The 25,817-nt window shown below is 46.9% G+C and overlaps 2 protein-coding genes across 4 annotated transcripts in view; one reads left to right on the top strand and one right to left on the bottom strand.

Moving 5' to 3' along the window:
- Positions 1–34: 34 nt before the first annotated feature.
- On the top strand, positions 35–12,953 carry cep57 (centrosomal protein 57). Of its 3 annotated transcripts, XM_064985316.1 has the most exons (12): positions 35–268; positions 804–978; positions 5,688–5,891; positions 6,010–6,131; positions 6,241–6,366; positions 6,457–6,534; positions 6,657–6,764; positions 6,954–7,034; positions 10,905–11,050; positions 11,137–11,281; positions 11,399–11,644; positions 11,716–12,953. In XM_064985316.1, exons 1-11 carry the CDS (start codon positions 230–232, stop codon positions 11,597–11,599), a joined length of 1,425 nt encoding a protein of 474 aa, XP_064841388.1. In that variant the 5' UTR covers positions 35–229; the 3' UTR covers positions 11,600–11,644; positions 11,716–12,953. The 3 variants fall into 3 exon arrangements, with proteins under 3 accessions (XP_064841388.1, XP_064841387.1, XP_064841389.1); XM_064985315.1 differs by having other exon boundaries at positions 11,399–12,953; XM_064985317.1 differs by lacking the exons at positions 35–268; positions 804–978 and adding an exon at positions 993–1,081 and having other exon boundaries at positions 11,399–12,953.
- Positions 12,954–13,565: 612 nt separating this feature from the next.
- Positions 13,566–25,817, bottom strand: part of LOC135553157 (cGMP-dependent 3',5'-cyclic phosphodiesterase-like) — a 180,659-nt gene continuing 168,407 nt past the window's right edge. Inside the window, exons 27-31 of the mRNA XM_064985314.1 lie at positions 23,608–23,707; positions 23,002–23,114; positions 20,500–20,538; positions 20,141–20,247; positions 13,566–20,006 (exon numbers count right to left, since the gene is read on the bottom strand). Coding sequence (XP_064841386.1) covers positions 19,757–20,006; positions 20,141–20,247; positions 20,500–20,538; positions 23,002–23,114; positions 23,608–23,707 — 609 coding nt within the window. The 3' untranslated portion in view covers positions 13,566–19,756. The remainder of the gene's footprint in view (positions 20,007–20,140; positions 20,248–20,499; positions 20,539–23,001; positions 23,115–23,607; positions 23,708–25,817) is intronic.

Genomic DNA, 25,817 nt, shown 5'->3' with positions numbered 1-25,817 from the left:
CCCGAGCCGCTGTACGCCGTGTGATGTCATCTCGACGTAACTCTGATGGGAACTTCCGCGTTCAGTCTTCGCGCGGTGTTTTGTTTTCTGAGTTCCATAAATTATGGTAAAAAGGCTGCCTTGACATTTTATATTTATGTGCTCGTTCTGAATTGAAGAGACCGTACGGATAAAAACGTTAGCCATGTAGCTAGCTCGGCTGGCAGGTAGCTATAGTTGGTTGCCATCAATGGAGAGAGTGTCAAAACCATCCGTCGGGCGAGCGAAGGTAAACACAGCTAGCAGGCTAACGTTAGCTATCCAACTCAACAAACCCGTCTTGGCTAGTTAGCCAGCTAACTTAGCTTGCATTTTAATGGAGTAAAGTTTAGCTAGTTAACGTTAACTATTGTAAATTGCATGTTTGCTTCAGATCCAACTTGGTGTTTTTCAGCAAGCTATCGTTAACCATTTGACACAGCTTCTTGTCTTTACTTAGCTAGCAAGCGAACTTTACTTTAAGCTAAGAGCTAGTCAATAATGTTATGGTTAAAGTGAGAGTGACCATAGTCAGCCTTTCTGTGCAACACTGAATTAAACTGAACCCCACTAAACGTTAGTAGCTCTGTACCAGATAATTCCATTGGTGATGTAGAGGAGAGTGTGTGGCCTTTGTTTTGGGGGACAGTCCTAAGGAATTGACTCGATCATTAGAATGGGAGACAGTTTGTAGTGTTTGGTAGTAATAATATTATCGGTGTTGGGAACAGTAATATCATGGTGTTAGAAATGGTGGTTCCCTGACTGTCTCTGTCTGTCTGCAGGAGCTCTCTGTCGGTGTGATGTCTGACATTCTGTCTCTACCCTCCTACAAAGACTACCCCGCAGGCCGCCCCTTCGTCAACACCTCTCTACCCTCCTACACACTCACAACTCGCAACACACACACACCCTGCCAGACATTGTCCAGCAAGGCATTCCCAGAAAGCAGCAGTGCAGGTAACCAATCACTACCTGCACTGCTGCTAGAACCAAATTGTGTGTGGGTGAGACAGTTTCCATTGTGGTTATGTGGTGAGACTGGTCTCCATGGCAACAGCAGGTGACACATGACACCACAGCCTATTAACAGAGGCTCTGCTAAACGCTATCCCTCTATCCCCACTCTCACATCTCTATCCTTCTACCTTCAGCTATCCCCACTCTCACATCTCTATCAATCTACCTTCAGCCATCCCTCTATCCCCACTCTCACATATCTATCCTTCTACCAGCCATCCCTCTATCCCCACTCTCACATATCTATCCTTCTACCAGCCATCCCTCTATCCCCACTCTCACATATCTATCCTTCTACCAGCCATCCCTCTATCCCCACTCTCACATCTCTATCCTCCTACCTTCAGCCATCTCCCTATCCCCACTCTCACATCTCTATCCTCCTACCTTCAGCCATCCCTCTAGCCCCACTCTCACATCTCTATCCTCCTACCTTCAGCCATCTCCCTATCCCCACTCTCACATCTCTATCCTCCTACCTTCAGCCATCCCTCTATCCCCACTCTCACATCTCTATCCTCCTACCTTCAGCCATCTCCCTATCCCCACTCTCACATCTCTATCCTCCTACCTTCAGCCATCTCCCTATCCCCACTCTCACATCTCTATACTCCTACCTTCAGCCATCTCCCTATCCCCACTCTCACATCTCTATACTCCTACCTTCAGCCATCCCTCTATCCCCACTCTCACATCTCTATCCTCCTACCTTCAGCCATCCCTCTATCCCCACTCTCACATCTCTATCCTCCTACCTTCAGCCATCTCTCAATCCCCACTCTCACATCTCTATCCTCCTACCTTCAGCCATCTCTCAATCCCCACTCTCACATCTCTATCATTTACATTTACATTTAAGTCATTTAGCAGACGCTCTTATCCAGAGCGACTTACAAATTGGTGAATTCACCTTCTGACATCCAGTGGAACAGCCACTTTACAATAGTGCATCTAAATCATTAAGGGGGGGGTGGTGAGAAGGATTACTTATCCTATCCTAGGTATTCCTTGAAGAGGTGGGGTTTCAGGTGTCTCCGGAAGGTGGTGATTGACTCCGCTGTCCTGGCGTCGTGAGGGAGTTTGTTCCACCATTGGGGGGCCAGAGCAGCGAACAGTTTTGACTGGGCTGAGCGGGAACTGTACTTCCTCAATGGTAGGGAGGCGAGCAGGCCAGAGGTGGATGAACGCAGTGCCCTTGCTTGGGTGTAGGGCCTGATCAGAGCCTGGAGGTACTGCGGTGCCGTTCCCCTCACAGCTCCGTAGGCAAGCACCATGGTCTTGTAGCGGATGCGAGCTTCAACTGGAAGCCAGCGGAGGAGCGGGGTGACGTGAGAGAACTTGGGAAGGTTGAACACCAGACGGGCTGCGGCGTTCTGGATGAGTTGTAGGGGTTTAATGGCACAGGCAGGGAGCCCAGCCAACAGCGAGTTGCAGTAATCCAGACGGGAGATGACAAGTGCCTGGATTAGGACCTGCGCCGCTTCCTGTGTGAGGCAGGGTCGTACTCTGCGGATGTTGTAGAGCATGAACCTACAGGAACGGGCCACCGCCATGATGTTGGTTGAGAACGACAGGGTGTTGTCCAGGATCACGCCAAGGTTCTTAGCGCTCTGGGAGGAGGACACAATGGAGTTGTCAACCGTGATGGCGAGATCATGGAACGGGCAGTCCTTCCCCGGGAGGAAGAGCAGCTCCGTCTTGCCGAGGTTCAGCTTGAGGTGGTGATCCGTCATCCACACTGATATGTCTGCCAGACATGCAGAGATGCGATTCGCCACCTGGTCATCAGAAGGGGGAAAGGAGAAGATTAATTGTGTGTCGTCTGCATAGCAATGATAGGAGAGACCATGTGAGGTTATGACAGAGCCAAGTGACTTGGTGTATAGCGAGAATAGGAGAGGGCCTAGAACAGAGCCCTGGGGGACACCAGTGGTGAGAGCGCGTGGCGAGGAGACAGATTCTCGCCACGCCACCTGGTAGGAGCGACCTGTCAGGTAGGACGCAATCCAAGCGTGGGCCGCGCCGGAGATGCCCAACTCGGAGAGGGTGGAGAGGAGGATCTGATGGTTCACAGTATCGAAGGCAGCCGATAGGTCTAGAAGGATGAGAGCAGAGGAGAGAGAGTTAGCTTTAGCAGTGCGGAGCGCCTCCGTGATGCAGAGAAGAGCAGTCTCAGTTGAATGACTAGTCTTGAAACCTGACTGATTTGGATCAAGAAGGTCATTCTGAGAGAGATAGCGGGAGAGCTGGCCAAGGACGGCACGTTCAAGAGTTTTGGAGAGAAAAGAAAGAAGGGATACTGGTCTGTAGTTGTTGACATCGGATGGATCGAGTGTAGGTTTTTTCAGAAGGGGTGCAACTCTCGCTCTCTTGAAGACGGAAGGGACGTAGCCAGCGGTCAGGGATGAGTTGATGAGCGAGGTGAGGTAAGGGAGAAGGTCCCCGGAAATGGTCTGGAGAAGAGAGGAGGGGATAGGGTCGAGCGGGCAGGTTGTTGGGCGGCCGGCCGTCACAAGAAGCGAGATTTCATCTGGAGAGAGAGGGGAGAAAGAGGTCAGAGCACAGGGTAGGGCAGTGTGAGCAGAACCAGCGGTGTCGTTTGACTTAGCAAACGAGGATCGGATGTCGTCGACCTTCTTTTCAAAATGGTTGACGAAGTCATCTGCAGAGAGGGAGGAGGGGGGAGGGGGAGGAGGATTCAGGAGGGAGGAGAAGGTGGCAAAGAGCTTCCTAGGGTTAGAGGCAGATGCTTGGAATTTAGAGTGGTAGAAAGTGGCTTTAGCAGCAGAGACAGAGGAGGAAAATGTAGAGAGGAGGGAGTGAAAGGATGCCAGGTCCGTAGGGAGGCGAGTTTTCCTCCATTTCCGCTCGGCTGCCCGGAGCTCTGTTCTGTGAGCTCGCAATGAGTCATCGAGCCACGGAGCGGGAGGGGAGGACCGAGCCGGCCTGGAGGATAGGGGACATAGAGAGTCAAAGGATGCAGAAAGGGAAGAGAGGAGGGTTGAGGAGGCAGAATCAGGAGAAAGGTTGGAGAAGGTATGAGCAGAGGGAAGAGATGATAGGATGGAAGAGGAAAGAGTAGCGGGGGAGAGAGAGCGAAGGTTGGGACGGCGCGATACCATCCGAGTAGGGGCAGTGTGGGAAGTGTTGGATGAGAGCGAGAGGGAAAAGGATACAAGGTAGTGGTCGGAGACTTGGAGGGGAGTTGCAGTGAGGTTAGTGGAAGAACAGCATCTAGTAAAGATGAGGTCGAGCGTATTGCCTGCCTTGTGAGTAGGGGGGGAAGGTGAGAGGGTGAGGTCAAAAGAGGAGAGGAGTGGAAAGAAGGAGGCAGAGAGGAATGAGTCAAAGGTAGACGTGGGGAGGTTAAAGTCGCCCAGGACTGTGAGAGGTGAGCCGTCCTCCTACCTTCACCCATCTCTCTATCACTGTACTCATCACCTCTACCGTAATTGCTGGACTATTAAGCGCACCTGAATATAAACCGCACCCACTGAATTATTAAAAAATATGTATTTTGTACATAAATAAGCCGCACATGTCTATAAGCCGCAGGTGCCTGCCGGTACATTGAAACAAATGAACTTTACACAGCCTTTAAACAAAACACGGCTTGTAACAAAAATTAAACAGTAGCCTACCAAGAAAGTCATTGGTCACTATCTTCCTCCTCCTGTGCACTGAAACCACTGAAGTCATCTCCTTCGGTGTCGGAGTTGAATAGCCTCAGAATTGCTTCATCCGATGTTGGATCGTTTTCCTTGTCGCTCTCGTCACTTTCATCCGGAGGCAAATACCCCGCTGAGCTCATGCTGCCCCTTCAACACGCAGCAGTCCAGCCTTTCAAAACCCGTTGATGATAGTGGATTTTTTGACAATGCTCCACGCTGTCAGGACCCACTGGCAGACTTGACCATAAGATGCTCTTCGCCTGCGGCCCGTTTTAGTGAAGGATTTCTCCCCACTTGTCATCCAAGCCTCCCACTGAACACGGAGCGCCACCTTAAATGCGCGATTTACACTGATGTCGAGTGGCTGCAAATACTTTGGGCCATCTGCTTTTCTTCCCTCGGAAAGCTTTTGTTGTCTTTTTGCACTGAGTCAGTTCCTCACGCTGCTGTTTCCAACGTCTTATCATCGACTCATTAAGGCCAAGCTCCCGTGCAGCAGCTCTATTTCCTTTTCCAACAGCCAGATCAATCGCCTTCAACTTGAAAGCTGCATCATATGCATTTCTCCGTGTCTTTGGCATGATGAGGGGTGACAAAATGACTACCGTAATCAGAATGATGGGAAGTTTGAGCTCGATTTACGTCACATTATGTGACGGTGCTCAGTTTTTTTGGCGGCATGAATCTTGTGAAAGCGGAAAAATCCATGAATTAGCCGCATCATTGTATAAACCGCGAGGTTCAAAGTGTGGGAATAAAGTAGAGGCTTATAGTCCGGAAATTACGGTAATAACACACTCTTCTGAGTGGCTGAATGAAGTTCTTGCTGATAAAGCTTTTACTCATGAATGTCTGGTGGAGAATAAATTCAACTCTGAGTGTGTGGGATAACAGAAAAGGCAAGATATGATGGTACGATATTCATCCTCAAAGAGGATTATTGTGTGTGTGTGTGTGTGTGTGTGTGTGTGTGTGTAGCGATCCTGTCTGCTCTGATGAACCTACAGGAGAAGATCAGGAAGCTGGAGTTGGAGAGAGGCAGAACGGAGCGGAGTTTACACAGCCTGGAGAAAGAGACCTCACACACTGCCCTAAGGAGTGACACACACACACTGAGAGACACACACAAACCCACAGACACACACGAGAGAGAGACCAGCAACCAGTCAGAACCCAACCAAGGTGAGCGACGTGGTCATTTTCCAAAATATGTAAGTTTTTTTTTTTTTTTGAGGGTAAACAGATGCTCTTTTTGCCCCCTGTCTCACCCTCTCTGTCTCTCTCCCCTCGGTCCCCTCAGTGTTAGTGACTCAGCTGGCTGCAGCAGAGGCTCGCTGTAAGCTGTTGGACAGACAACTGGAGTACATGAGGAAGATGGTCCGCAACGCAGAGGCCGACAGAACAACCCTGCTCAAACGCCAGGTTAGCATACGCCTTACCTAGCATTATCTATGCTAACCCAGAGAGACAGGATCTCCAGCTGTATGTATGATGCTCCGGTTGCACTCAGTTACCATAGTGACCCTTTCAGGTTTCCCTGGAGATGACCAGGTCTGCTGCTCCCGCCCCTGACTCCGCCCACCAGGCCCAGTTAGAGAAGCTGGAGCTACTGGAGCAGGAATACCAGAGACTGACCCGCACACAGAACCACGCAGAGGTACACACACACACACACACACACACGCAAACTCATTTTCACCCCAAATAGGATATGGTGGGTCTGATGTCTGTATGTGTGTGTCTTAAGAGGAAGATTCGTGAGTTGGAGCTGAAACTGCTACAAGAAGAACACCAGAGGAAACTGGTCCAACACCAGGCCAACCAGGTACACACACACACACTAACACACACACACACACACACACAGGACCAGGCCAACCAGGTACAGACACTCTGGAGATGTGTAATTGCAACTATTTTGCACACTGTTTTCTCACTGGTCCTCAGTTACAGACAGGTCTGGAGGCCAATCGTATCCTGATCCAGTCTGTGTCGCCCTCACCTCGCCTTCCCAAAGACAGAAGTACAATCAGAGAGAAGAAACACCTCTCCAAGGTAGCGGCCTTCCCATGAGCCTTTGGGTGCTGGTGTTTCTGCTGGAGATGAATGTCAGTTGATGTGATCCTCCTCTCACACACACACTAAACTAATTGTTCAGGCCACATATCTGATTGGCCAAAAAGCCTTTGATTCATACCAATATCTACAACACCTTTCCTGATGTGAATTTGTGTGCTCTACCAGAAACCTGTTCTGCAGCAGACCTCACACACACAGCCACACTACAGACTGAGCCTAGGAGACGTCCCATTTGTAGCAGGGAAGGTACGAACATGCACATCATATATGCAGGACACATTTTTGTAAGCAGACATACCAGAGACTGTCTCTCTCTAGTCTGTAGGGTGCAGTCACTCGGTCATCTCTGTCTCTCTCTAGTCTGTAGGGTGCAGTCACTCGGTCATCTCTGTCTCTCTCTCTCTAGTCTGTAGGGTGCAGTCACTCGGTCATCTCTGTCTCTCTCTAGTCTGTAGGGTGCAGTCACTCGGTCATCTCTGTCTCTCTCTAGTCTGTAGGGTGCAGTCACTCTCTCTCTCTCTAGTCTCTCACTCTGTCAGTCTGTAGGGTGCAGTCACTCGGTCATCTCTGTCTCTCTCTAGTCTGTAGGGTGCAGTCACTCTGTCATCTCTGTCTCTCTCTCTCTAGTCTGTAGGGTGCAGTCCACTCTGTCATCTCTGTCTCTCTCTCTAGTCTGTAGGGTGCAGTCACTCTGTCATCTCTGTCTCTCTCTCTAGTCTGTAGGGTGCAGTCACTCTGTCATCTCTGTGTCTCTCTAGTCTGTAGGATGCAGTCACTCTGTCATCTCTGTCTCTCTCTAGTCTGTATGTCATCTCTGTCTCTCTCTGTCATGTAGGGGGTGCAGTCACTGTCATCTCTGTCTCTCTAGTCTGTAGGGTGCAGTCACTCTGTCATCTCTGTCTCTCTCTCTAGTCTGTAGGGTGCAGTCACTCTGTCAGTCTGTAGGGTGCTCACTCTGTCATCTCTGTCTCTCTCTAGTCTGTAGGGTGCAGTCTCTCTGTCATCTCTGTCTGTAGGGTGTAGTCTCTCTGTCATCTCTGTCTCTCTCTCTAGTCTGTAGGGTGCAGTCACTCTGTCATCTCTGTCTCTCTCTCTAGTCTGTAGGGTGCAGTCACTGTCATCTGTCTCTCTTTCTCTAGTCTGTAGGGTGCAGCCACTCTCATCTCTGTCTCTCTCTAGTCTGTAGGATGCAGTCACTCTGTCATCTCTGTCTCTCTCTAGTCTGTAGGATGCAGTCATTCTGTCATCTGTCTCTCTCTAGTCTGTAGGGTGCAGTCACTCATCTCTGTCTCTAGTCTGTAGGGTGCAGTCACTCATCTCTGTCTCTAGTCTGTAGGGTGCAGTCACTCTGTCATCTCTGTCTCTCTCTAGTCTGTAGGGTGCAGTCACTCTGTCATCTCTGTCTCTCTCTAGTCTGTAGGGTGCAGTCACTCTGTCATCTCTGTCTCTCTCTCTAGTCTGTAGGGTGCAGTCACTCTGTCATCTCTGTCTCTGTCTCTAGTCTGTAGGGTGCAGTCACTCTGTCATCTCTGTCTCTCTCTAGTCTGTAGGGTGCAGTCACTCTGTCATCTCTGTCTCTCTCTAGTCTGTAGGGTGCAGTCCCTCTGTCATCTCTGTCTCACATCTCTGTCTCTCTCTAGTCTGTAGGGTGCAGTCTCTCTGTCAATTCAATTCAAGGGCTTTATTGGCATGGGAAACATGTTAACATTGCCAAAGCAAGTGAGGTAGATAAAGTTTCAAAACAATAAAGACATTACAAATGTCATATTATATATACATACAGTGTTTTAACAATGTACAAATGGTAAAGGACACAAGATAAAATAAATAAGCATAAATATGGATTGTATTTACAATGGTGTGTCTTCTTCACTGGTTGCCCTTTTCTCGTGGCAACAGGTCACAATTCTTGCTGCTCTGATGGCACACTGTGGAATTTCACCCAGTAGATATGGGAGTTTTTCAAAATTGGATTTGTTTTCAAATTCTTTGTGGATCTGTGTAATCTGAGGGAAATATGTCTCTCTAATATGGTCATACATTGGGCAGGAGGTTAGGAAGTGCAGCTCAGTTTCCACCTCATTTTGTGGGCAGTGAGCACATAGCCTGTCTTCTCTTGAGAGCCATGTCTGCATACGGCGGCCTTTCTCAATAGCAAGGCTATGCTCACTGAGTCTGTACATAGTCAAAGCTTTCCTTAATTTTGGGTCAGTCACAGTGGGCAGGTATTCTGCCACTGTGTACTCTCTGTGTAGGGCCAAGTAGCATTCTCGTTTTATTTTTTATTTTTTTTTGGTTAATTCTTTCCAATGTGTCAAGTAATTATCTTTTTGTTTTCTCATGATTTGGTTGGGTCTAATTGTGCTGCTGTCCTGGGGCTCTGTCTCTCTCTCTAGTCTGTAGGGTGCAGTCACTCGGTCATCTCTGTCTCTCTCTCTCCAGTCTGTAGGGTGCAGTCACTCGGTCATCTCTGTCTCTCTCTAGTCTGTAGGGTGCAGTCTCTCTGTCATCTCTGTCTCTCTCTCTAGTCTGTAGGGTGCAGTCACTCGGTCATCTCTGTCTCTCTCTCTAGTCTGTAGGGTGCAGTCTCTCTGTCATCTCTGTCTCTCTCTAGTCTGTAGGGTGCAGTCACTCTGTCATCTCTCTCTAGTCTGTAGGGTGCGGTCTCTCTGTCATCTCTGTCTCTGTCTAGTCTGTAGGGTGCAGTCACTCTGTCATCTCTGTCTCTAGTCTGTAGGGTTTAGTCACTCTGTCATCTCTCTCTCTAGTCTGTAGGGTGTCACTCTGTCATCTGTTTCTCTCTCTAGTCTGTAGGGTGCAGTCACTCTGTCATCTCTGTCTCTCTCTCTAGTCTGTAGGGTGCAGTCACTCTGTCATCTCTAGGGTAGGGTGCAGTCACTCTTCATCTCTGTCTCTCTCTCTAGTCATCTCTGTCTCTGTAGGGTGCAGTCACTCTCTCTCTAGTCATCTCTGTCTCTCTCTCTAGTCTGTAGGGTGCAGTCACTCTGTCATCTCTGTCTCTCTCTCTAGTCTGTAGGGTGCAGTCACTGTCATCTGTCTCTCTTTCTAGTCTGTAGGGTGCAGTCTCTCTGTCATCTGTCTCTCTCTCTCTAGTCTGTAGGGTGCAGTCACTCTGTCATCTCTGTCTCTAGTCTGTAGGGTTTAGTCACTCTGTCATCTCTGTCTCTAGTCTGTAGGGTTTAGTCACTCTGTCATCTCTCTCTCTAGTCTGTAGGGTGCAGTCACTCTGTCATCTCTGTATCTCTCTCTAGTCTGCAGTCACTCTGTCATCTCTGTCATCTTCTAGTCTGTAGTCACTCTGTCTCTGTCTCTCTCTATCTCTGTCTCTAGTCTGTAGTCACTCTGTCATCTCACTCTCTCTAATATGTCTCTCTCTCTCTAGTCTGTAGGGTGCAGTCTCTGTCATCTCTCTCTGTCTCTCTCTGTCTAGTCTGTAGGGTCTCTGTAGGTCACTCTTCATCTCTGTCATCTCTGTCATCTCTGTCTGTAGGGTGCAGTCTCTGTCTCTCTCTAGTCTGTAGTCTGTGCAGTCACTCTGTCATCTCTGTCTGTAGGGTGCTCTCTCTGTCATCTCTCTCTCTAGTCTGTAGGGTGCAGTCACTCTGTCATCTCTGTCTCTCTCTCTAGTCTGTAGGGTGCAGTCTCTGTCATCTCTGTCTCTTTCTAGCTGTAGGGTGCAGTCACTCTGTCAGTCTGTAGGTCTCTCTGTCTCTCTCTCTAGTCTGTAGGGTGCAGTCTCTCTGTCATCTCTGTCTCTGTCTCTAGTCTGTAGGGTGCAGTCACTCTGTCATCTCTGTCTCTCTCTCTAGTCTGTAGGGTGCAGTCTCTCTGTTATCTCTGTCTCTCTCTCTCTAGTCTGTAGGGTGCAGTCTCTCTGTCATCTCTGTCTCTCTCTCTAGTCTGTAGGGTGCAGTCTCTCTGTCATCTCTGTCTCTCTCTAGTCTGTAGGGTGCAGTCTCTCTGTCATCTCTGTCTCTAGTCTTTAGGGTGCAGTCACTCTGTCTCTCTCTCTAGTCTGTCAGTCTCTCTGTCATCTCTCTCTCTGTCTGTAGGGTGCAGTCAGCAGGGCCAACGTCAGCCTCTCAGCTGAAGCAGCATCAGCCCCAGCTATGTAACGCACGCGTCCTCTCCCACACCCCTCTGGCCCAGCAAGCCAATGGCAGCGGCTCCTCCTCTTCCTGTGGGGAGGAGCTATCAGACCTCCTGCTGGCCCTGCAGGATGAACTGGGACACATGAGTCTGTGAGTGTGTCTGTTAGAGAGTCTGAGACTTTGTTTCAGCATGAATAGCTATCTCAGTTGTGTATGTAAATGTGTGTGTGTGTCAGTGAGCAGCAGGAGTTGGTGCGGCAGGCTGAGACCTGTGTGTGTGAGCGGGAGAGGAGGGGGGTGGAGAGAGAACAGGAGACTCTACTCAGGAGAATGGAGAGAAAAGCAGAGCAGATCAGCAAGCTACGCAGACACCAAGCACAGGTACACACACAGTTTGATGACTAAGAAACTATGTAACTGTGGTTTCAACATATCCACAAACGCATACATTTGATTAAGGAGTTTTTCCACTGTTTCTCACTTTCTGTCTCTGTGTAGGTGAAGAGGTTTAGGAGAGATGCTCGTCAGAAGCAAAGTGGGGAGGTGAAGGTGACCACCACAGTGACCACGCGCGGTCGCTCTGCCGGGGCGGTCAAGGCTCGACCGGGGGACCGTAGCAGGAAAAGTCTAACACTGCTCAGGGACATGAGGTCCCTGCAGACCTCGCTACACCCCAACCAACCACAATGGAGCTACTGACCACAACAGGACCAACTGACCACAACAGGACCAACCACAATGGAGCTACTGACCACAACAGGACCAACTGACCACAACAGGACCAACCACAATGGAGCTACTGACCACAACAGGACCAACTGACCACAACAGGACCAACCACAATGGAGCTACTGACCACAACAGGACCAACCACAATGGAGCTACTGACCACAACAGACCAACCTCACTGATGTGACTGAGACACTGTTACTCACCAGACTGCAACAGGACCATGATGCTGAAGATCAGACTTTATCAACCTGAACTTCTCTGATGGACGTCCTGTGGGTGTCGTCGTGTAGCGAAGAGGACTGAGGCCTACCAAGGCCATTTGGAAGAGGAGGATGCTGATGAATGACCTCCAGGGACAGGGGGGTGTAGGGAAGAGGAATGAGGCCTACCAAGGCCATTTGGAAGAGGAGGATGCTGATGAATGACCTCCAGGGACAGTGGGGTGAGGGAAGAGGAGGATGCTGATGAATGACCTCCAGGGACAGTGGGGTGTAGGGAAGAGGAGGATGCTGATGAATGACCTCCAGGGACAGGGGGGTGTAGGGAAGAGGAGGATGCTGATGAATGACCTCCAGGGACAGTGGGGTGTAGGGAAGAGGAGGATGCTGATGAATGACCTCCAGGGACAGGGGGGTGTAGGGAAGAGGAGGATGCTGATGAATGACCTCCAGGGACAGGGGGGTGTAGGGAAGAGGAGGATGCTGATGAATGACCTCCAGGGACAGGGGGGTGTAGGGAAGGCGGGTAATGATGTTGTATTTCAGATGTCTTTGGTAGAGCAGCATAGCAGTGACATCACACAGAACAGTCCTCCTGATGTTACAGTAAATCTGCTTCATCTATTGGCTCTCCCAGGGGTTTAACAGGGTGTGCTGTATACATCTGATACTGTGTGTTCCACTGTTGCTGCAAACCTCAGCTCACTGCAATAGACTGAATTTTGTGTGTAGTTTTGTGTATTAAATAGTGTAACCACTCTGCTCTGCAATGATTCCCTAAGATTAAGACACATTTGAGTGTGTGAGTAGGGAACGAACGGGGGGGGGGTTGGGAAACCTTACGCTGTCCCTAAAGATGGTGTGTGTGAGATTGTGTGTTGCGGTTGTTTACTTGGACCAACATTCTAAATTTGTTAGACAAGTTACAAGCCGTAATTGTAGAAGTCTATCAAATGGTCTGAAAAAAAAAACATTTATTTTCTAGTGTTGACACTTTCCTTGATATGAATAACGGAACTGTCCTTATGGTGTTTAGTTTTTCAGCTTCCTGAAACTCAGACCGTCTATTTTTGAATAAAGATATCTCCTGCCACCTGTTAGAAGTTGTTGAAAATGTTTTTCTCGTAATGTTGGGTCCCATCAGCACCAGACAGAATGACTTGCATGGACCTTCTCCATCCCTGAGGTGTCAGTGTGGTAAATGGAATATTGACGAAAGAGACCACCCTGTCTTTCAAAGATAATTCGTAAAAATCCAAATAACTTCACAGATTGTAAAAGGTTTGAACATTTTCCCATACTTGTTCAATGAACCATAAACATTTAATGAACATGCACCTGTGGAACGGTTGTTAAGACACTAACAGCTGACAGACGGTAGGCAATTAAGGTCACAGTTATGAAAATTTAGGACACTGAATAGGCCTTTCTCTACTGACTGAAAAACACCAAAAGAAAGATGCCCAGGGTCCCTGCTCATCTGTGTGAATGTGCCTTAGGCATTAGGACTGCAGATGTGGCCAGGGCAATAAATTATGTAGGCCTAACATTTAGTGTTTCCAAACATGTCAAGAGGACTTCCACCAAGCTGAATACTTCAACAAATAAAAACTAGGCAGAAATATGTTGAGGTTGCATTTTATTGTGTATGTATGCTGGTGTGTTAGTGTGTGTTGGTGTGTAGCCTATACTGTATCATGGTATGAAACATAAAATTGAGCATTAACCAAATTTATTACACAAAAAATACATATTTTTGATATAGTGTGTTCTCTTTCCAGAAGGGTCTATACAGCATTTAGATAACACACACAGACCAGCACTGGTACACACCTTCTACAACAAAAAATACAGATTTCAGTAACTTCAGTCTTTGTTTTCAGAATTAGTATCAATTTTATGATGAAATAGCATTTTGCTTTTATCCTCCTCTGTCTGAGCCGTAGGCCTGTAGGTTTTGGGCCCTTCAATAACACAATGAAAACCAGAGAAAAAGATGATTCAACTACAACCACAGTATACAGTTTATTTTACCTTTATTTAACTAGGCAAGTCAGTTAAGAACAAATTCTTATTTTCAATGACGGCCGAGAAACAGTGGGTTAACTGCATGTTCAGGGGCAAAACGACAGATTTGTACCTTGTCAGCTCGGGGATTTGAACTTGCAACCTTTCGGTTACTAGTCCAACACTCTAACACTCTAACCACTAGGCTACCCTGCTGCCCCAGTTGAAGTCGGAAGTTTACATACACCTTAGCCAAATACATATAAACTCAATTTTTTTTTTACAATTCCTGACATTTAATCCAGGTACAAATTCCTGTCATCACCAGTTTATTTTAAGAATGTGAATAATAGTAGAGAGAAGGATTTGTTTAAGCTTGTATTTCATTCATCACATTCCCAGTGGGTCAAGAGTTTACATACACTCAATTAGTATTTGGTAGCATTGCCTTTAAATTGTTTAACTTGGGTCAAATGTTTTGGGTAGCCTTCCACAAGCCCACAAGCTTCCCACAATAAATTGGGTGAATGTTGGCCCATTCCTCCAGACAGAGCTGGTGTAACTGAGTCAGGTTTGTAGGCCTCTTCGCTCACACACGCTTTTTCAGTTCTGCCCACAAATGTTCTATAGGATTCAGGTCAGGGCTTTGTGATGGCCACTCCAAAACCTTGACTTTGTTGTCCTTAAGCCATTTTGCCACAACTTTGGAAGTATGCTTGGGGTCATTGTCCATTTGGAAGAACCATATGCGACCAAACTTTAACTTCCTGACTGATGTCTTGAGATGTTGCTTCAATTTATCCACATCATTTTCCCACCTCATGATGCAATCTATTTTGTGAAGTGCACCAGTCCCTCCTGCAGCAAAGCACCCTCACAACATGATGCTGCCACCCCCGTGCTTCATGGTTGGGATGGTGTTCTTTGGCTTGCAAGCCTCCCCCTTTAACCTCCAAACACAACGATGGTCATTATGGCCAAACAGTTCTATTTTTGTTTCATCAGACCAGAGGACATTTCTCCAAAAGGTACGATCTTTGTCCCCATGTGCAGTTGCAAACCGCAGTCTGGCTTTTTTATGGCGGTTTTGGAGCAGTGCCTTCTTCCTTGCTGAGTGGCCTTTCAGGTTATGTCGATATAGGACTCGTTTTACTGTGGATATAGATACTTTTGTACCTGTTTTCTCCAGCATCTTCACAAGGTTCTTTGCTGTTGTTCTGGGATTGATTTGCACATTTCACACCGAAGTACGTTCATCTCTAGGAGACAGAACGCCCTTCCTTCCTGAGCGGTATGACGGCTGCGTGGTCCCATGGTGTTTATACTTGCGTAATATTGTTTGAACAGATGAACGTGGTACCTTCAGGTGTTTGGAAGGATGAACCAGACTTGGTCTACAATTTTTTTTCTGAGGTCTTGGCTGATTTATTTTTGATTTTGATTTATTTAGTTTTTTTTCATGATGTCAAACAAAGAGGCACTGCGTTTGAAGGTAGGCCTTGAAATACATCCACAGGTACACCTCAAATTGACTCAAATGATGTAAATTAGCCTATCAGGAAGCTTCTATAGCCATGACATCATTTTTTGGATTTTCCCAAGCTGTTTAAAGGCACAGTCAACTTAGTGTATGTAAACTTCTGACCCACTGGAACTGTGATGCAGTGAATTATAAGTGAAATAATCTGTCTGTCACGCCTTGGTCTTAGTATTGTGTGTTTTAGTTTATTAGTTAGTCAGACCAGGGTGTGACATGGGGTTATGTATTGTTTTTTCGTATTGGGGTTTGTAGTGTTTGGGATTGTAGTTGATTAGGGGTGTGTGTGTGTTATATAGGTTGGCTGCCTGAGGCGGTTCTATATCAGAGTCAGGTGCTTCTCCTTGTCGCTGATTGGGAACCGTATTTAGGTAGCCTGTATTTCGCTTTGCATTTCGTGGGTGATTGTTCCTGTCTCTGTGTTAGTTTCACCAGTCAGGCTGTATTAGGTTTCGTTCTGTTTGTTGTTTTTCTTTTGTATTTATTAGTTATTCGTGTTAGTTCGTTCGTTTTGTCTTCACTTAATAAACATGAGTAACTTACACGCTGCATTTCGGTCCGACTCTCCTTCAACTAAACAAGAACGCCGTTACACTGTCTGTAAACAATTGTTGAAAAAATGACTTGTGTCATGCACAAAGTAGATGTCCTAACCGACTTGCCAAAACTATAGTTTGTTAACAAATTTTTTGGAGTGGTTGAAAAACGAATTTTAATGACTCCAACCTAAGTGTATGTAAACTTCCGACTTCAACTGTATAACATGAAATAATTAAAATAGTCCTCATTGTAATAATTACATAGAATCAAGTAACACTTCATAAACTGTTATTTACAGCATTTATATATAGCCTATGAGATTACATCACAGGTAAGAATCCTGCGTTTCCGTGGAGATGGAGATTGGCACATAACGGAGCCCTGACTCACTGACACAAACACACTAACGCAAAACAAAGTTAAGAGAGACAACTGTCTAAAGTAATAATTTAAGATCAGACTGTATTTACATCAGAGTTTCTGCATCATCATCATGAAAACACATATGAAGAAGGCAGATCTGGAATAGAAGGGCGGAAAACAACAACAACAGGGGAAAAGAGGAAGTTAATCTGTGTTCATCAGGGGTCAGAGTTCACAGGTATACAGCACTAGAGCGAGGCTTCAGATCGCTAGCCTACCTGAATGCCATTAGAACAGTTAAAATCTGTACAATAACATGAAGTCAAAGTCAGTGAAGTCATACACACAGACATCCTGAGGGAGAATCATCTACAAAATATATTAAGCTATATGCAGTCCATCCTTAAATTCCCCTATACCCCACTCACCTAACAAATATATTGACCTGCTCGTCCCAATCACCTAACCAAGACCCCCAGTTCATTCACCTAACAAATATATTGACCTGCACGCCCCAATCACCTAACCAAGATCCCCAGTTCATTCACCTAACAAATATATTGACCTGCACATCCCAATCACCTAACCAAGATCCCCAGTTCATTCACCTAACAAATATATTGACCTGCACATCCCAATCACCTAACCAAGATCCCCAGTTCATTCACCTAACAAATATATTGACCTGTACGCCCCAATCACCTAACCAAGACCCCCAGTTCATTCACCTAACAAATATATTGACCTGTACGTCCCAATCACCTAACCAAGATCCCCAGTTCATTCACCTAACAAATATATTGACCTGTACGCCCCAATCACCTAACCAAGATCCCCAGTTCATTCCCCTAACAAATATATTGACCTGCACGTCCCAATCACCTAACAAATATATTGACCTGTACGCCCCAATCACCTAACCAAGATCCCCAGTTCATTCCCCTAACAAATATATTGACCTGCACGTCCCAATCACCTAACAAATATATTGACCTGCACATCCCAATCACCTAACCAAGATCCCCAGTTCATTCACCTAACAAATATATTGACCTGTACGTCCCAATCACCTAACCAAGATCCCCAGTTCATTCACCTAACAAATATATTGACCTGCACGTCCCAATCACCTAACCAAGACCCCCAGTTCATTCACCTAACAAATATATTGACCTGTACGCCCCAATCACCTAACCAAGATCCCCAGTTCATTCACCTAACAAATATATTGACCTGCACGTCCCAATCACCTAACCAAGATCCCCAGTTCATTCACCTAACAAATATATTGACCTGCACGTCCCAATCACCTAACCAAGATCCCCAGTTCATTCACCTAACAAATATATTGACCTGCACGCTCTTTTAAGAAATATATTCACATGTATGGCCTTAATTCTTCCACATATACCGTATGTAAGCCCTGACATGTGGTGAGGCAAAGCTGTTGCTCTGGCTTCACCGAGTAGCAGTTTCACACATTAGTTTAACATCTAGGTGACTGATTGATTGGAGTTGAGTGGTAGTGTGTTTTAAACTCCTGAGACAGTGAACTCACTGATAACCAACACACTGTTAACCAACACAATGATAACCAACACACTGATAACCAACACACTGTCATCTATAGGTCTGTTTATCAACACACTGTCATCTATAGGTCTGTCCATCAACACACTGTCATCTATAGGTCTGTCCATCAACACACTGTCATCTATAGGTCTGTCCATCAACACACTGTCATCTATAGGTCTGTTTATCAACACACTGTCATCTATAGGTCTGTTTATCAACACACTGTCATCTATAGGTCTGTCCATCAACACACTGTCATCTATAGGTCTGTCCATCAACACACTGTCATCTATAGGTCTGTCCATCAACACACTGTCATCTATAGGTCTGTTTATCAACACACTGTCATCTATAGGTCTGTTTATCAACACACTGTCATCTATAGGTCTGTCCATCAACACACTGTCATCTATAGGTCTGTCCATCAACACACTGTCATCTATAGGTCTGTCCATCAACACACTGTCATCTATAGGTCTGTTTATCAACACACTGTCATCTATAGGTCTGTCCATCAACACACTGTCATCTATAGGTCTGTCCATCAACACACTGTCATCTATAGGTCTGTTCATCAACACACTGGAGATACTGTTTGGCCTCTGTGGCTGTTTGTATCTATGGTCCAACATGGTAAGCTCTGAGAAAGGCAGCATAGATGCACGATAAGGCAGATCCGTACAAAACACACACACACACACACACACACACACACACACACACACACACACACACACACACACACACACACACACACACACACACACACACACACACACACACACACACACACACACACACACACACACACACACACACACACACACACACACACACACAGGTATGATGATACTGGATCATTTAAAGGGCTTCACTTATATAGAGGGTTATAGGGGTTATATAGAGACACAAGACACAGAGAGAAACACTAAGAAGAAAAGAGGAATGGCTCTTAGTGGCTCTTGTTGTGAAGGTTGTAATGGTGGTTGTGGTGTCTGTGTGTATGTCTGTATGTGTGTGTGTGTGTGTGCGCACTCCGGGGATAGAATATTTTAGCTGATGAGGATGGCACTGACCAGTGATCATTGACTGTCAAACTGTCCCCATTTCCAAAAGAGGGAAGTTCCACTCACATTACCTGACACAAGGCAGATACAGTTTCCCTCAATGACCACTGGGCATCGCAGGGCCACCAATGGGCTCCATATATAATAACAAATATAATATCTGGCAAACTAGAGACTTACATGATGCCTAAGACATGAAAAATACATCCAATACTGGCTGAGATAAAGGGTGTAACACACAAGGTGTAGGCTACATACAGTATACATAAGCAGTCATATGAGTGACATAGCAGCTCATCAGGGTGTGTGTGGGCAGATGGGAGGGATTCTGATGATCTTAAAACAACATAAACCAACAGATTCCAGAACTGTCCTTCGTACTACACAGCTTTCTGTTAACTAGGAAAGGAGCTCTTTACCTATGTGTTATTACACGGCTATTGACCTATTAGGTGTCTGTGAGCCTGTGTGTGAAACAGAAACTCAGAAGAATATGAACGGAGACCTCGTTATGAAAATGATCATTTCCAGAGTCAACACGACTCTCTGCTTTCCTCACAGGAGTTCAGTCACATTTAGCATCTACAGGAATCGTCTGAATCGACTAGTCTGAATCGACTCCTTTGAAATGACTCATCTGAATCGTCCCTCCTGCGGTTCACTCCATCTGTTTTGCTCAGCCTTAGAGATTGACAGCTGTCAGTCAAATGTCTCAGAGTCCCGCCTTCTCCGCTTGAGGACGTAAAAAGGGAATAGTTTCCTTAGGTTTCTATTAGCCTAGAGATACTGCTTTCTCCACTCCCATTGGTCGGTATGGTTACAGGCCCCTCCCCCCGTCCCCCTCATCCAGGCAACCGTTGAGGCAATGGGTGTCATCGCAGTGGCTGTCATCCCCAAGTGCACCCTGGGATTGCAGCAATTCATACTCTTCATCCAGGAAGTCGAGGCTATTGTTGCTAGGCAACCCACGGACGCTGAACTTGTGGGAAACTTTGGTCCACTGTACTCGATTGGTCGCTACACGCTCATACAGCTCGGTTGCCCCTGGTAACAGCTCTGACAGCAGCCTATGAGAGGACAGGGGTGTGGGACACAATATTAGGTGGTGCTGTGGGCCGTGTTGTGATTGGGTTAGTAGTGATAAACGCTGTGTTGTGATTGGGTCAGTAGTGATAAACTCTGTGTTGTGATTGGTTCTTACTTGTAGATGGGCATGGCGATGTGTTCCATGAAGCTGATCTGTAGCTCTGGGATGTAGGCCTTCTCTCTGTCCATCATCTCACTGGGACGATTCCCCATCGCCTTCTCCTGCACACACAAGTAAGTTACACACGTCAGATGCACACACACACACACACATACGGTGCAGGAATAAAGTACAGCACACACACACACACACACACACACACACACACACACACACACACACACACACACACACACACACACACACACACACACACACACACACACACACACACACACACACACACACACACACACACACACACACACACACACACACACACACGGTGCAGGAATAAAGTGCAGCACACATACCAGATCCCCCTGGGAGAAGAACTCTTTATAGATCAGCTCCTGAATACACAGAGGACAGAAAAATAGGTTTAGGGTCAAAGGTCAACTAGGGTCTGAGGTTAGGGTTGAGGGTTAGGGTTGAGGATTTAGATTCCAAGAACAGAGGATGAGATGTTACTATCCTTTGTGCAAGCACTTCCAAGAGTTAATGAACAGTGAGCGTGGTGAAATTTGGGGAGCGCATCGTCAGTAGTGTACCTTTTGGTTCCTAGGGTGTTTCGGCCTTTCACACTATACACCCTCCCCAAAGGCGGCCAGCGACAGGGTGATCAATCCTACGCTTGCGTCCCATTCCCAATTAGTCATAGGAGTTGCCTTGTTGTTGATAGCCAACATCCCATGGGACTATGCATGGCAGGGGCGTCCTCCTCCCTGAGTCAAGCATTGTTGACCGCATACCTCCTGGCCCTCTCACTTCGGGGCCCAGCTGGGGTCTTTCCTCTTCATCCAGAGCCACTGACTGCTGCCTTCTGCCGCCTCTGATACAGCTTTAATTGCCGAACGCTGGCTCTGGCCCTTAATTCCCAGGTCTCTAAGCAGTCTGGTTGTAGATGTTGCCACAAAACCTCTGCAGTCCACCTCCACTGGTCGGACTTCTGTGTTCCAGCCATGATGCCGTGCTTCGGCAGCTAGATCAGCATAGCGCAGATGTTTTCGCTCATAAGCCTCATCTACTGAGTTTTCCCAGGGTACTGTGAGCTCAATGATGAAGACCTTATTGAGTGAACGGGACCAAAGCACCATGTCAGGTCTTAGGGTCGTGGTTGCGATCTCCAGAGGAAACACAAGTTGCCGGCCAATGTCAGCTAGCATTTTCCAGTCGCGGGCCAAGCGCAGCTGGTCTCGCTCTAATGGTGTAGAGCCGCTCTTCGGTGGTTTAGCCCCTTCGCGGACAAAGTTTGTCCGTAAGGAGTGTGATGCTGCTGTGGGTGGTAGGGAGTTGGTGGCAGCTCGCTTGTCCTCCAGGGCGGACGCAAGGTTTTTAAGGACTTGGTTGTGACGCCAAGTGTAGCGTTCTTGGGTGAGGCTTGTTTTACACCCTGTGAGAATGTGCCTGAGGTTGGCTGGCATTGAACAGAGGGCACAGTCGGGATCTTCACCATACCATTGGTGAAGATTAACTGGTGTTGGAAGGACGTCATATGTTGCTCTGATTGAAAAGCTCAACCGCCTCGCTTCCATGGCCCACAGATCCTTCCAGCTGATCTTCCTCTTCTCCACACTGTCCCATCGAGTCCACTGTCCCTGTTTGGCAAGAGAGACTGCCTTGGCCCTCCATGCAGCCTCTTCCTGATGGCGTACTTCCTGCACTACCATCTTCCGCCGCTCTGGTGCAGTGGCCTTACTCCAAGCAGCACGGCTAGTTAGCCCAAGGCCTCCTCTCCCTTGCTGAACATGACCCACAATGTCAGCATGTCTGAGGGCTGCTGTTGCCTCCTGGACTGCTTTTCCTGGCCTCCATTTGCGCCCAGTTGCCAAGGTCGGCGCGTTGTTGCTCACCACTGGGTCTCGAGATTCATTCAGTGTCATCTGGAGCCTGGTTTTTGCACACTTGAATTCCTCTGTTAGACTGGTGAGGGGCAGCTTGAGGACACCATCTCCATAGAGGCCTATGGTGGTAAGGCATCGTGGAACTCCAAGCCACTTCTTTAAGTAGCCTGTGACTCCTCTTTCCATCTTCTCCACTGTTGAGATTGGAACCTCATACAGTGCTAAGGGCCACAACACCCGGGGTAGGAGACCAAACTGCAGACACCAGGCCTTTAACTTTCCAGGTAGCTGGGTGTTGTCGATGGACTGTAGGCTACTACTGATGTCTTTGCGCAGCTGTTGCACCTGGTCTTTGTCCTTCAGGCTTGCATCATACCACCTTCCAAGGCTTTTTACCGGCTGCTCAGACACTGTTGGGATTTGGTCATCTCCGATGAAGAATTTCAGGTCAGAGAGTACTCCCTTCACAATCGAGATGCTGCGTGACTTGGATGGTTTAATCTTCATACGGGCCCAGCTGATGTTCTCCTCAAGTTTTCTGAGCAGTCTCCTGGTGCATGGGACAGTGGTGGTCAATGTTGTAATGTCATCCATGTAGGCTCTGAGTGGAGGGAGGCGGAAACCAGAGTCGACTCGCTGTCCACCAGCAACCCATTTTGAGGATCTGATGATAACCTCCATTGCCATTGTGAATGCCAACAGAGAAATGGTTAGGGTTGAGGTTAGGGTTGAGGATTTAGGTTAGGGTTGAGGGTTAGGGTTGAGGTAGGGTTGAGGATTTAGGTTAGGGTTGAGGCTAGGGTTAGGGGTAGGATATGAACATGAACCTATAGGGTTAGTGTCTGGGTTTTGGTTAGGGTTGTGGTTGAGGGTTAGGGTTGAACCTGCATATGGACATGAAGCTAGGGTAAGGGTTGAGGGTTAGGGTTGTGGTTGAGGTTTGGGTTAGGAGTAGACGTTAGGGTTCCTCACAGCAATCTTGCGGGTGGTCTTCCAGCCCTTGGTCTGGTCCGACAGGTCGCATGAGGTCATCAGCAGGCACAGCAGCAGAGAACGGTGGGTCTGATTCCTGGGATTGTAGCCAGCTAGGACACGCACACACACAGACATTCACACACAGACACGCACACACACAGACATTCACACACAGACACGCACACACACAGACACACACACACACACACACAGACATTCACACACAGACACGCACACACACAGACACGCACACAGACACACACACAGACATTCACACACAGACACGCACACACACAGACATTCACACACAGACACGCACACACACAGACACGCACACACACACACACACAGACATTCACACACACAGACATTCACACAGAAAGGGAAAGAAAATGGAAGACTATCATACTCACACACACACACCTCCCGTGGGGCGAGATTGTCAGCCTAGGTAGACTCAAACCTTCTATTGCCTAAGGCTGACAATTGTTTCCCTCGTTTTAGGTGCAAAAAAGTACAACGCACGCACGCACGCACGCACGCACGCACGCACACACACACACACACACACACACACACACACACACACACACACAGCCTTACCGTCAGCCATCCTTTGCAGGTCGGGGAAGATGCGGAGGTGGTGAGCCAGGTCAGTGGCCAGGATAATATCCCTCATCAAGTCCAACATCCTCTGGTAGTCCTGACAACCACACACACACACAGCCTATAATAGTCCTGGGTTTCCTCACTGTGAAGCGGTTACTGTGAATTTGACCGTATCTGACAGGCAGCTCGACGGCAAGTAAAATACTGTAATATACAGTGGGGCAAAAAAGTATTCAGTCAGCCACCAATTGTGCAAGTTCTCCCACTTAAAAATATGAGAGAGGCCTGTAATTTTCATCATAGGTACACTTCAACTATGACAGACAAAATGAGGGAAAAAAATCCAGAAAATCACATTGTAGGATTTTTTATTAATTTATTTGCAAATTATGGTGGAAAATAAGTATTTGGTCAATAACAAAAGTTTATCTCAATACTCAATAGAATACAATATATACCCTGTCGTGGAAATTTCCTGTATTTACCAAATCATGAGAGCAAACCACACACAAGTCAGAGTTAGTTATCACAAAGTCCATCTTTAATTATATGAGCTCCATCACAACCCTGTGACTCTCAGATCAATTCAGTGTCTATAAATGAATTCCCTGAGAGTCCCTTACACATTGCAACTGAGATCCTTTATAGCAAAGACACAAATAGCCAGACAACATCAGCATAATTTATCGTTCAGCTTTGTCTCCTAAACTATGTTCTTTTCTCAAACTCAGAACCTAAACAAATCCTCCATATCAACAGGCATATATCAAATCCATCCTATCTTGATCACAGAGACACATTGACTGGCACACAGTCAATGTGGAGCCAAGAGATACACGCTTGACCTCTCCCCTCTCTGCGGCCCAAGTAACGTAGTCTTGACATAGAACAGATAACTGCAAACCCGGCCACAGTATAAACATTCTGATGAGAAGTAACTTACAAACATATGATGAATATAAAACATCTTACCTATGTTACCAACTAATTCTGATTATTCCCCAACAACCCTTTGTTGGCAATGACAGAGGTCAAACGTTTTCTGTAAGTCTTCACAAGGTTTTCACACACTGTTGCTGGTATTTTGGCCCATTCCTCCATGCAGATCTCCTCTAGAGCAGTGATGTTTTGGGGCTGTTGCTGGACAACACAGACTTTCAACTCCCACCAAAGATTTTCTATGGGGTTGAGATCTGGAGACTGGCTAGGCCACTCCAGGACCTTGAAATGCTTCTTACGAAGCCACTCCTTTGTTGCCCGGGCGGTGTGTTTGGGATCATTGTCATGCTGAAAGACCCAGCCACGTTTCATCTTCAATGCCCTTGCTGATGGAAGGAGGTTTTCACTCAAAATCTCACGATACATGGCCCCATTCATTCTTTCCTTTTCACGGATCAGTCGTCCTGGTCCCTTTGCAGAAAAACAGCCCCAAAGCATGATGTTTCCACACCCATGCTTCACAGTAGGTATGGTGTTCTTTGGATGCAACTCAGCATTCTTTGTCCTCCAAACACGATGAGTTGAGTTTTTACCCCAAAAATATATTTTGGTTTCATTTGACCATATGACATTAGGTCCCCCCGTGTGGTTCTGGGATTTTTGCTCACCGTTCTTGTGATCATTTTGACCCCACGGGGTGAGATCTTGCGTGGAGCCCCAGATCGAGGGAGATTATCAGTGGTCTTGTATGTCTTCCATTTCCTAATAATTGCTCCCACAGTTGATTTCTTCAAACCAAGCTGCTTACCTATTGCAGATTCAGTCTTCCCAGCCTGGTGCAGGTCTACAATTTTGTTTCTGGTGTCCTTTGACAGCTCTTTGGTCTTGGCCATAGTGGAGTTTGGAGCGTGACTGTTTGAGGTTGTGGACAGGTGTCTTTTATACTGATAACAAGTTCAAACAGGTGCCATTAATACAGGTAACGAGTGAAGGACAGAGGAGCGTCTTAAAGAAGAAGTTACAGGTCTGTGAGAGCCAGAAATCTTGCTTGTTTGTAGGTGACCAAATATTTATTTTCCACCATAATTCCTACAATGTGATTTTCTGGATTTTTTTCTCCCTCATTTTGTCTGTCATAGTTGAAGTGTACCTATGATGAAAATGACAGGCCTCTCTCATCTTTTTAAGTGGGAGAACTTGCACAATTGGTGGCTGACTGAATACTTTTTTGCCCCAGTGTAAATATGGTATGAAAAGAAGGTACT

The sequence above is a fragment of the Oncorhynchus masou genome, chromosome 13 (genome assembly GCF_036934945.1).
Source record: "Oncorhynchus masou masou isolate Uvic2021 chromosome 13, UVic_Omas_1.1, whole genome shotgun sequence".
Classification (NCBI taxonomy): domain Eukaryota; kingdom Metazoa; phylum Chordata; class Actinopteri; order Salmoniformes; family Salmonidae; genus Oncorhynchus; species Oncorhynchus masou.
This window is presented reverse-complemented; position numbering and strand designations above follow the sequence as displayed.

What these genes read in the sequence shown, in the direction of transcription:
- cep57 (XM_064985316.1), top strand. Translation starts at nt 230, where the DNA reads ATGGAGAGAGTGTCAAAACCATCCGTCGGGCGAGCGAAG. An exon ending in CATCCGTCGGGCGAGCGAAG is followed by an intron (nt 269 to 803) that starts GTAAACACAGCT and finishes GTCTGTCTGCAG; the next exon opens with GAGCTCTCTGTCGGTGTGAT. An exon ending in TCCAACACCAGGCCAACCAG is followed by an intron (nt 6,535 to 6,656) that starts GTACACACACAC and finishes ACTGGTCCTCAG; the next exon opens with TTACAGACAGGTCTGGAGGC.